Genomic DNA, 13334 nt, shown 5'->3' on the forward strand with positions numbered 1-13334 from the left:
TACATATAGTATAAATATACCTAGATTCCTCTATAATGGATGATACGTTTCGTGTTATATGAAACCCTGTTATATAAGTCACTTAAATTATACAAATATAGTTTATGTATATAAAAACACATAAAAAATATAATATAAAATATATATAAAATAAATATTTAAGATGAAAGAATATAATATTTTTCATTTCTTTTTTAAACAAATATTAAAATTAAAAAATTTTTATTTGTCTTATGTGAAATAAAATAAGTAGTTATATTTTTATTGACATTTATTTATAATTAAATTCCGACGTCTTCTTTTAAACGTTGACTATGTTATTTCATAACTTGTTTCGTCACTATTATTTTAAATGTTTTGAAATGTTTTTTTTTTGCATTTTTATAGATGTTATTATTATTATTTTTCAAATCTTTTTTCTTCAAGACAAATTAAACAATCTTTCAATTTTTTCTTAAATTCGTCAGAATTCTTGATTGATCATTATTCGTAAAATGTTCTAATTTCAACATTTCTAAAATAAAATGTTTTGATTCATTGAAAATTTGAGTAATAAATTTTTTTATTTGGCGATTCTGCTATTTGTACTTGTTCTTGTTAATCTAAATCTTGATTATTATCAATTAATTCAACGTTTTTCTCATCGACAAATCCTTTTTTATCTTCTATCTATAAAATATAGGCAATATTTATTATACGATTTATTTCTGTTATCATGGATATTAAACAATTTTTATTAACAATTATTAACAATTTATTAATAATTTTAAGCCATTTCTCTCTAAGTATTCAAAATCGAAGATTTGAATTCCTTCAAGATGACAAAATAATTTTCAATTTAAAATTGAAAAATCATTCTATAATTGCATATTATGATAGTATTTGGATTACAACTAATTTTTTCTAAAATTAATTCAAATGGATATTGTATGTAATAAAATTTATTAAAGATTTTTATTATTCTTTGGTCCAATTAATATTATAGAATTGATAGTGATAAAAATATGATTCAAATTTTCTTGGTATTCTAATTGGCATTATCGATAATTAACAAAATTTTGAAACTGATACTTTTTTTTTTTTTTTTTGTAATAATCTTCTATTTCTGACATAAAGCAATTGTAAAATCAATATCTTTTTATTTGATTACCAATGAAAATAAAAATGAAACTTATCAACTTTTATTACTATAGGTTTATCAATTAACATGGATTTTGTAATCGCTATCTTGATGCATTTGAACATAAAAGTAAAATGATCTATTTTTAGAAGACTTAAATCAGAAGCAAATTTTTCATTTTTCAAAATGAATAAGTACATTTGGATATTTTCTTCCAATATAACACAAATGAGTGAACATTATATTTTTTAATTATTTGCAATAATTTCCTTCTTCTATAATTTTGACTACATTTTTTTAGAATCTCTAGGCTGCTTCTCTATCGATTGAGAAGCGCTTTCTTCCACAATTTTAATATTGTATAAAAATATTGTATAAAAATCAATTCCTAAATCTGTTAAATTAACTTTAAATTGTGTTCATATGATTCATTAAAAAAAACGAATTTTAACTTTTTTACATGCTGATAAATTTTCAATACCGTTAACTATTCAAAGCCGTATTCTTTGACTAAAAATTTTTTATCCGTAATATCAAACGTTTTTTTCATTTTATATATTAAAGTGTCTTTTATACGTGCAAATTTATTTAAAGATTTAGAAGAAATTCTAATTCTTATTTTATTTTTATTTCTTTTTATTGTTCGAATTATTGCCTTGTTTAATTTTAAATTCTTAGCAATGTTATTTTCTCGTCAAATTTTAATTTATTCAAAATTATAATTTTTTCTTCAAAAAAAATATATTTTTTGTTCTTAAAATTTTTCTTCATAATAGAACTTGTGGTTAAAAAAAAACAAATTTTATATAAATTAAAAATTACTGAAAAATTAAATTTACATAAATATTAATATAATATAATATAGTATAAATATAAATTATATATGTTAATATTTTTTTTAAATTTATTTAAATTTATTTAAATATTTGACTTTAAATATAGCTTAATTGATAATTTATATCAGAAATAATAAAGATAATATTTTGTCTGTAATATATTTTATTGACATTGATTGCCATATTTCAGTCATATATTCAACTTGTTTGTAATCAATAATAGAGTTATTTCGAGGTAGATGCACTATTGGTTGAGATGCATTGTTTTTTGTCATGGTTGGATGGTTAGCTTTTTTCCATGAAACATTTTCATATATTGTCCGTTGTGTTACATACATAGTAAAGACAAAAAAAAAAAAAAAATAGAAGTAGAAAGAAGAGCATATAAAAAAAAGGTTAAGGTTGAAAAAAGTGTATTCAACCTTAGCTTTTAAGGACATATATTTTTTAAACTTTCTTAAAAATCATATTAAAATATTAAAATAGTTTTATACACTTGATGTTATGTTTTGTTAAATATATGTACTGTGTCATAGAATTATTGTTGTAATTTTTTCGCCGTGTTATAGGAATCCGTGTTATATGAACCCGTGTTATAAGGGGATCTACTGTATTCTGTTCCTGAGAAGCATCAACTGAGAAACCAAAGGCCGAGAACCGAAGCGGTTCCGAAAATGAACGAGAATACTCGAAAATAGCCGAAGTGCCGCGTGGTACTCCAAAAGAATTGCTGCACCCTCAGTTGTGACTGGATCGTCGCGATGAGTTGATCATTTATTAAAGAGGTGTATTAATTTAAAATTGAATTTTTATATTTTATTATTATAATTGTGCATATAATTTTCATATTCTTGATAAATAACGCAAACCCTTTTAAATTAAAGATGGCAAATACAATGACAAGTGTGGATAATTGTTCGAGATATAGAGAAACGACGCATAGCTTGACAGTCGGTCACGAAGCGATCGATTTTGAAAGGAACGCCGTTCTTCAAAAAGACGGAATAAATCGATCGTACTTCAACATTAGGGAATAAAACAAGACAAAGCAAATGGATACCTAATACGAAATACATGAAATCAGTGATTATACGTTTATCAGTGGCAATGAGGACGCGCAGATCGATCAAAGAATTAGAATAGTTCTTTCTCTCTTTCTCTCTCTTTCCCTTTATATCTTTACCTTTCTTCCTTTGCATCTCTCTTTGAAAGAGAATGAAAGTGTACTAGAAGAACGTGACATCCAGTGCATTACTCGTGATTTCGTTTTCTTTTACGTGATTCGTGTATTACGTGTGCTTACGAACGCGTGTATGTGCGTTTTCTAATACGTGTATGCGCCTCTGCGTGTGCATGCGCGCGCGCGCGCGCGTGGTTCGGCGATGTCAGAAGTTCATCGTATGAAAGCAATTGTCGGTTTTGTTCGATAAGAATGGGGCTACTGGTGATCGACCGACCGGACGGTTAGTGCTTTAATGTTACATTATTTCACGTTACTACGAATATACGTGTATTAATCGTGAATATACGTGATATACACAACTTGTGTACGAATACACACAGGCATATAGTTACTGCGTGTGCGTGGGTGGGTATTGGATATAATGTGGGTGTGGGTGTGCGTTCCTTGTACGTATAGACGTACGCGTATTTTGTGGTAACGTGTAATGGCATGGAAATGAGGCGCGCGCGAGTGTCACGCCGAAAGATACGCCTCTCGCCTGGAAAGCTACTTTGTGCTCCAAACTCGAAAGGAGAATCCTCTCGCGAGTGGCCGCTCTTACCGGTTTAACCTCATCGACATCGAGAGTGCGTGTTTCTTGTGGTTTTGATTCTATTTATCCAAGTTTCGGATTCGTCTGTAATTTCGCATCCAATTTTGATCAGCATGCGTTAACATCAGGTTACCAAGATTGTAAAGGGTTTCGTTCGTGATTCACGACCTTCCCCAGAATCTTTGGGTACTCGAAAGAAAAATGCGCAACGAGTGGCTAAGAAACTTGTTCGCGACAGCAATTTTCGCCCTTATGGTACATGGTAAGTTGAATATTCTTCTTTTTAATCTTGTTCACTCTTATCATTATCTCTAAAACTATTAACACTTTTTTAATACTCATTTCACTTATTTTCATCGTTTTTTAAGCTAATAAAAAAAAAGTAGAGAATATAATTTATTATTTATTATCATAGTGAGATAAATAATTTGAGACATTATCGTACAAGAATACATTTTTTTTTATTTTTCTACTCATTAATTCTATTTATTATTTTTCTATTCAGAATTTAAAAAAAAATTAAAATTTTTTTATTTATTTATATTATATTGTATAAATATAATTGTATTATATGAAAAATTATTGATAAAATATTTGTATGAATATAATTTAATGCAACGAATCGATAAGTTCATAGTTTACTGAAAATGAGTTCAACTAAAGATATGTATTTCTTCTTTTACGACGTCTTGTTCTCGGACATGTGATAACAAATGAGCGCAGAAACTGACATAAATGGTAATGTTCGAAGAATTAAAGTCGAGGATAAATCTTTTGTTCACAAGTCGATTTCATTATATAAATGCTAAAAACAAAGGTCGTGAAACGAAATTGGAATGATAATAAATTATTAACGTCATGCTATGGAAAAATGAAATTAATTTTTAACAGATATGTAATAGAAATTATTTGAACATATCGATGAAGAATTACAATTTCTATTATTTATGTTCTTATTTTAAGTAAAATACATTATTATTATTATTGTTATTATTATTATTCCTTTCTTTGTTATTTTATCAATTTAATTTGAATTTCAACTAATATATATATGAATATATGGTACATTTTGTATGAATATTTTAATAATAAATTTTTTTAGAAATTTTATCAAAAAATATATTTCTTTTCGAGAAATTACTGAAAAAAAAAATTTAATCGTAATTTAATTTGATTCTATTTAATTAATATATTGAATAATCATGAATAATCGATGAATATTTATATAATGTAAACATTATTAAATAATTGTCAATATACAAGTATATAACCAATCGAAATATTTTGCATCTCTATAGTATATACATATAAATGAATGATGATAAAATTTCCGATGAGTTTTTTATATTTTGGAAAACGAAACGATTTTTATCTTCTGTAAATTCATTATCCATTGATCAGATTAATTAGATCTAGATTTTATTGAAAGATTTAAAACTCGTATATATCTAAGAAATTATATTTGAAATATATTTCTTTATATTCCTCAAATAAAAATATAATATTTTTAATATTGAAACACAATAAAATCATTCAAATTAATCTTAAAATTAAATCTTAAATCTTCCAATAATTTCAAATGTATTATTAAATGTATATATGTTATTGATAGAATTTTTATTTATTTTTGCATCTAATCCTATAGTGTATCTATATGAATAATTTTTTATGTTTTATTATATAAATTTTTATTAATTTTTCTTAATTATTTTTTTTTTTAATTCTTTTAAAATTTTGTTTTATTTTATTAAAGGTTATTATACTGTTACAATATATTTATCGAAAAACATTCAAAAAATTCAATCAATTCATCAAAATTCAATCAAAAAGGCCTGTATTCAAATAAGTATATAATTTTTTTTTTTCTAAGAATTAGAAAAGAATTAAAAATCTTAATGTTTTATACGATGAATTTAAATAAATACTGTTTCTTCCTAAGTTTGTCAATATTTGATAATAATGTAAAATAATATAAAATATATTGTAATAAATAATAAATATAAAATGTGTAAAAATATATTTTATTTAATATCGAATAAATCCTATGTATACGCATATAATTTAAAACCATAAATAGGCAATACATTCAAGAAAGGTTTTGCGTTGATTGTGCTCTAGTAAAAAGCATGCTTGGATGATAGACATTGGTTGGTCTATTTTTGTGGATGGAAAGTCTCGCGAAGATAGCCGAGTATAGCCGATGTGAAACGAAACTATTAGGTTATTCACAACACTTGGATAGAAATGACTAGCTATTCGAAGTAAATCTGTATAACAATGGGTATTTAATCTAATAAAATCGATTATGTGATTAATTAATCATTTAAAATGATGAAAAATATCTGTTTAAAGAATGCGAATAAACAAAATATAGTAGGCGTTTTGTAATTGATCGAAATAACCTATAGTGATATAGTGAAAATTGATTTTATTAAGCAGATTACGTATAAAAGTGTGTGATTTAATTTTCTTTGATGTAATATCAGTTTTTGATATTGCTTTGAGTGAGCATATAATTCTTCTAATGAATTTTTACTATGGAAATTAATAATGATAATTAAAAATATGTTAAATATTCGAATATTATATTTGTATTTTCTTATCTATATGTACATTATGTAATTATAAATGATTAAAATTAATTCTATTTTGTTATAAGAATAAGAATTATGTACATTGTATATTAAGATAGATTTACATACAATATATACAATATAGACACATATTTATCGATTATTAAATATAGAATACAAATTCAGATTGCATATATTGAAAAATTTCATTTTAAATATTTTTATATACTTAAACCAATTAATCATTATGCTGTTAATGTTTAATATGAAATACGTAAATAAAGAAAAATATAATATTTATATAATATAATATTTATATTTCATTTTTAATTTTCAAAAATATTAATAAAGAAAATAAAGAAACAAAAAATTTAAAATAAAGAAAAATAGAAATTACTTCTCATTTATTATTTTCATTTAATTAAAATAACTAATTACTTTAAATATATAATATATAATAATTGTAAAAATGCATTGAATCAACCATAAATTGTTGAAAATATCAATATAAATTAATAAAATATTTAATAGATATGTAAACATACATACGGAAAACATAAAAATTCGAAAATAAGTTAATTTTTTTATATTAATGGATATTATCTGTAAAATTGAAAACTTAAATCGTATTTTAGTCATGTAATATCTAAATTTATAATGATAAAATTATAATATTAATATTATATAAAATATTAAGATTTGTTTTATAATATGATATAAATATATTACTTAATTTGCAAATGTTTTGCAAATATTGATGAATTGCAAATAAAGATTAAAGAAAAATATATTATTAAATATATAAAAAATAACTAGCACATAATAACTAGCATATTAAATGTATTCTATAAATATCTATAATATATCTATAATATAAATATAATATATAATCTATAAATATAATATAATAAATAATATTTATATAATTATTTATTAATTTATTTATTGATAGTTATTATTAATATATTACTTTTATATCTATATATATATATATGAATGAAACGATAATAAAACAATAAAATAAATATCTTACATATTTTATATATAAACACTGAAATCGTAAAACATATAATTGTAAAAAATATAAAATTAAAGACGTTATGCAATAATAGCATTATCAATTCCAAAAATAATACAATCAATAATTTAAATTTCCCATAATTTTTTTCCATAATAATATAATAAATGCTATAAATATTTATTAATTGAATATTTATTAATTGAATCTCAAATATTGAATTGAATATCAACAACTAATCTGAAAACAAGTAACTTAAATAGATTAAACAACTTATAATAATTGTTGTTAATAAACAACAATTATTAACAATTAATAATAAAAAAATAAAAATGTGTAAAAAAAAATTATAATTTTGTATTTGATACATACTTTCATAAATATATCGATTTTTCCAATAACATATTGGAAAAATTTCTTAATTAACATATTTATCAAATATTTTTCAATTTTCCAAGATATATTAAAATATTTCAACTTCCATATATTCTTTCTAAATAAAATGTGAAAGTTTTATATATCAAATTTAATTTATTTTTCTTAACACACAAAGAAAATACATTGATACAAAATTTCAGTTTTTACATATTTCGAAATATTATATAGAATATTTTATGCAACAAAGACGGATCAAATCCTTTTTCTTAAGTATTATTCACTTTACTATGTATATATACATAAACATAAATTGATATATAGAATAGAATTATTGATAAAATTGATATAAATGAATATAATGAACAGAAACAAATAGAAAATTAGCGGTAATGGAAATAGAAGCCGATCATCGATTCTCTTCGAATAATAGGAAGCTGCTATTTTTTCCACAACTTTGGCCAGCCTTGCTCTGAAAGAACTCGAGTAGGGTGTGTCGGTCGAACCCTCTTCGAAGGTTCCGTGCGTCTTAGGTTTCCCTCACGTCTCAAGGAATTCAATGGTTATTCCCGTTTCGTCTTCTACCTTCCCCTCTTACAAGAATATCCTTCTTAGGGATCGAAAGTAATGAAACTGTTTCTTTCTTTCTTTCTTTCTTCTCTTCCCTCTTTCTTTTAATCCCTCTTTCTCTCACATACGAGGTCGCATACACGTGCATGGTAACTTTAGAAAATTTGAACTTATCGATTTCGCGAATATATATTTATTAATTATAAAAAATTATCGGTGAAATAAAAAATAATCAAATAACAAAAATGTTAATACAAGAACGTTTCAAAAAAACGTATAAAATGATTTTTCTCGCGAGAATTTTATCGGTTTATACCTTTGGAGACTTGCCAAATACACTTTGGTACTTCGTACGATGTGTTTTTCAACCTATCTTCTGTTCTTCTCCCTCGTCCTTTTTCGTTCGTCTCTAATTCCACTTTGACTTTTTTCTGAATTTTAATAATATCTACGCCATTTGTTCTCGAATTCCACATTTCGTTTTATCCATCCTTTTTATAAACAAGTTCAAAGAAAGACAATTTAAACAGCTTTAAAAATATACGTGAGGAATTTCGAAGAAAATAACGAAAGATGGTTAAATCGAAATGAATTAGAAAGAATGAAAGAAGAACGAGACGAGATGATAATTAATAGCGGTATCTATACATCAGTACTGTACTATCCACAATGAAAAAAGGAATCAAAAGAAGAGGGGAAAAGGAACAAGAAAAACATTGGGGAAAGGAATGTTCAGTTGACGAGGGTGGAAATGAAGGTAAACATAAGAGAGGAGGAAAAGAAAACAGAAGATATAGACGAGTCGCGAGAAGAAGAAAGTAGAGTAAAACGTTAATCATCGTGTAAGTAAATACATATGGTGTAAGTATAATGTAAGTGTAACGTATAAGGAGAGGATAAACGATTTACATAAGAAACGAAACGAAATGCGAAGGAAGGGAAATCCACAATGGGGGAAAACGACAAGAAGCAGAGCACAGCTGGCGGGGCCTTCTGAAGACGAGGGAACGAATAGAACTGAGAGAGCTGAAGCGCAACAGCGGCAAATCAATACTCACATTGCAGTCGTGAAGCCATAAGCCAAGTCATCGTGTGTGCGAGAACACCGTGCCTTAATCTCTCTATATTCTCTTCATAATTTATATATTATTGTTTATTTAGCCGTTATTGAAATTAATATTCACGAGAGTCTATTTCAAATTGTTGGACTACGAATATTGTATATATAATTTGAGAGTAAAACTATCAGAAGTTGTTCTCAAGAGTATTCCTCGCAAGTGGACATTGCATTTAAAGTGACCATCTAATAATAAAGTTACTGTCAGATAATGAAAATTAATATCGACTGTTTACGAGAAATACTCTGGAGAATTAGCCTCGAAAGTTTTACTCTCAAATGTATATGCACCTTTAGGTATAGTATTAATCATAGATCTATAATCTATACGCGTAAAAATATCACGTATTTAAATCATCAAAAAGTCGAATATGTGATTATTTAAGATCGACATAATACATATAAAAATATCATCGACAATTTTTTTCACGCGAATTCACGTCTCGTTTCTTAACTTACGTTTATTGTTTTATGGCACATAATTTAACGACGATGGAAACTTGAACGGGGATACTTACTTAACCTAATTGCTCGGAGCTAGGGAGATCGTGATATAGAAAAGAAGAAAGAGAAGTGGAGAAACGCGAGAAGAAATAATAATAAAATGAGGAGAAACGAAAAAATGAGGAGAAACGGAGAAGCAGAGAAGTGGATATGATAAAATACAAAAGAAATAAGAGTGACAGTGGGTTGGCAAGGCAGGTTGCTGAGATAGCTTGATTCGGAGAAGGTTAGGACTGAAATGAAACGAGATGCCTCGGGCCTACTGGGCGCAAGAACTGGGAGTTCGTTCACGTGCGCTCACGACTCTGTTCAACAGCGAAATATGAAAACTCCGGAGGCGATTTTAATTTAGCCACAATGTCTATTGTTTCCGAATACTGAGGCGAGAGGACAAAAGAAAAATGCGCGAACGTGTGTACGCGCATATACGTTTCGCTACATATACAAACACACTGTGAAAGACATTTATGGAGCGCGATAAAGATTAAGATATTGTAAAAGCATATGCCGAAACGAGAAAAACGAATCATTGTGTGAGAATCAAATGTTATTTTTTTATTATATAAAATTATTTTTACATATTACATTGTTTTATATATATATTTTTTTTTTCATATATATGATAATTTTCAGACCAAAAATGATATAAAACAAGGACTTGTATCTATAACATACAGCAATTTTTTTTTAAAAGAAAATCACGACATATAATTATATATCTATTAAAATTTTATATATTCTATACATATTTTTATATATAAATACATATTTATTAATATTTATATAATAGTAATATAATAATACAAAATTACTATTATATTTAAAATATATAACATTAATATTATAACTATTTTTATTTTTAAAGATATTTCTAAAAAAAATTTATTTAAACAAATAATAAACTGTAAAAAATATCAAAATATCTTATCATTTTAAATAAATAAAAATAATAAATAAAATAATTTTAAATAAATAATTATGATATATAATAAATTAACTAGTTTTAACATATATTTCGAAGTTAAAAAGATTGAGAAACACTGATATATAGTACTTAACAAAAGATTTATCTGAAAGATTCTTTCAATACATATAATTAATATAACCATTTTTTTATGTATGTATTTATGTATTATATATTATGTATTAATATTATATACATATTTTAATATATATAGATACACATACGAGCATATGAAGCATCATGTTCTTTCATATTATGTATTTTCCAATTTCACTTCAACATACTTCAATATACAAATATGTACATATATCATGCAATCACAATTAGTCACAGCCAAAAAAAACATTGAAAGAACAGATTTTTTAAAGATGAAAATTAGTTAATTGGTATGGCATAAGATGCTCATATCTCGGAATTTGAATGAATGTTCTAACAGATGTGAAATGTTTCTCAAGTAGTTCCGCTTCAGACGTTCATGTTCGAGTAGAATTTGCAGACTGCGCGAACCGATTGTAGATGTACTCATGGTCTATAGGTCGTATCTGTACGTTCCAAGAATATTTTAGAATCCCTCTAGCGATATCGGGATAGTTGAAATAGCTTCGTTCTAGTATGGAGTCTGAAGCAGGTAACATAAGCATATCTATCTTCATCGTGCAACCAACAATTTAGAAGCTATGTTATACGTTGTCGAATTACAACCGACCTAAATAAGCGCACGTTTGTAACTATGTATACGAGGTATACACCAAGATACATGTAACGAATACAAGTAGAATTTACTATAGAGTTTTACAGTCTTTTCTTGGTTAGAACCTTCTTTTCCTATCTTCAAATACTAATTCCCTATATAAGACGAAGAAAATTTGAAAAATTAGCGCTAGGAATACTTAACTAAGTTAACTGGCAAAAAGATATACGCATAGAATATAGCAATGCAATTATGTGAAAATAAATAAGTATTAAAAGTCATTGTCTAATGTCGCACATTAGCGCCCTCTAGAAAACACTTGGCGTCATAAGTTGGAAACCACTGTTATAGAATATTGCAATTCATATATTATAAGAAAAAGAATAAGTGTTAAAGATTAATAATTAATAAAATATGACAACAATATTTTCTGTGACAAAACACTTGGTGATCTCTAAGAGGAATGTGATTCATAATGATTGGGCTTAATATCACACAACAACGCCCCCTAGAAATCACTGCTGCAAAATATTATGATACAATTATATCAAATCAAATATCATTAATTTATATGATAATATGATAATAGATATGATAATAGCGCCCTCTTAAAAAATTTGACTTTCGACATCCAAGGGAGACTCACGCGTTGAGAATCACTGCTGTAAAATATAATAATGCAATTATATAAGAATAAATAAATGTTAAATATCATTATCTAAATACGATAATTGACAACAGCCGATTTTTCTTCGTAAATCATCGACGCGTGAAGCGATCTCTAAAGGAGCCCTGTTCCATAGATTGAGAATCACCGATGTAATACCACGGAAAAAGAAAGAAAGGAAGATTTTTGTTTCAAGTAACATGATGAATAGAAAATACAATAAAATCGAACGTAGAATTGATATTTTTTTCTCTCTTTCTATTTCGATTGCCTTTAATGCGAATTGAAATTCTGGTTTCAGGGCAATTGAGATCACCGCGTATAACGGAACATCCTTCGGATATAATCGTGGCCAAGAATGAACCGGTAACATTGAATTGCAAGGCGGAAGGTAAACCTCAACCCGTGATTGAATGGTATAAGGACGGTGAACTGGTTCAAACATCACCGGGAGATGCAAAATCTCATCGTGTTCTTCTTCCTACGGGGTCTCTATTTTTCTTAAGAGTAATGCACGGGAAAAAGGAGCAGGACGGAGGAGTTTATTGGTGCGTCGCGAGAAATCAAGCAGGCTCCGTTCCAAGTCGAAACGCAACCCTAACTGTTGCAGGTAAGTCTTTTCATTCTCTTCTGTTTGTTCCGCAGCAGGTATACAGTAGCTCACGAAAGTATTCTTATATTGTCTTACGAGGAAATTTGTTTAATTCGAAAATCGTGACTTTAAAAATTAATTCTTAAAAATTTGTAATAATGGATGTATAATGGATTTTGTAGCAAATTTTTTTTGAAAATCTTTTTGAGAAAGTGAAACTATCGCATTCTTTCAATATTTTTTAAAATAGCAATTTTTTATTTTTTATTTTTACAATAATAAAATAATATTTTTTATTTTTACAATAATAAAATAATATTTTTTATTTTTACAATGATAAAATATTAAAATTTAAACATTTTATTTTTTTTATATTTTATATTTTTATATATCACATTATTAAAAAGTAATATTTTAAAAAACGAAGAAAACATTGATTTAAATCTTTTAAGATGCAATTTTCTTTTAATTTTTTAATTTATTAATTTTTTTCTATTTTATTAACTTTTCTAATAAAAATACAATATTTAAT

General features: G+C 25.9%; 1 protein-coding gene across 1 annotated transcript in view; it reads left to right on the forward strand.

Annotated features, from left to right (window-relative positions):
* Positions 1 to 2759: 2759 nt before the first annotated feature.
* Positions 2760 to 13334, forward strand: part of LOC122717645 (roundabout homolog 2-like) — a 46519-nt gene continuing 35944 nt past the window's right edge. Inside the window, exons 1-2 of the mRNA XM_043941894.1 lie at positions 2760 to 3993; positions 12512 to 12820. Coding sequence (XP_043797829.1) covers positions 3933 to 3993; positions 12512 to 12820 — 370 coding nt within the window. The 5' untranslated portion in view covers positions 2760 to 3932. The remainder of the gene's footprint in view (positions 3994 to 12511; positions 12821 to 13334) is intronic.

The sequence above is a fragment of the Apis laboriosa genome, unplaced genomic scaffold (genome assembly GCF_014066325.1).
Source record: "Apis laboriosa isolate Shangri-la unplaced genomic scaffold, ASM1406632v1 scaffold56_cov145, whole genome shotgun sequence".
NCBI lineage: Eukaryota > Metazoa > Arthropoda > Insecta > Hymenoptera > Apidae > Apis > Apis laboriosa.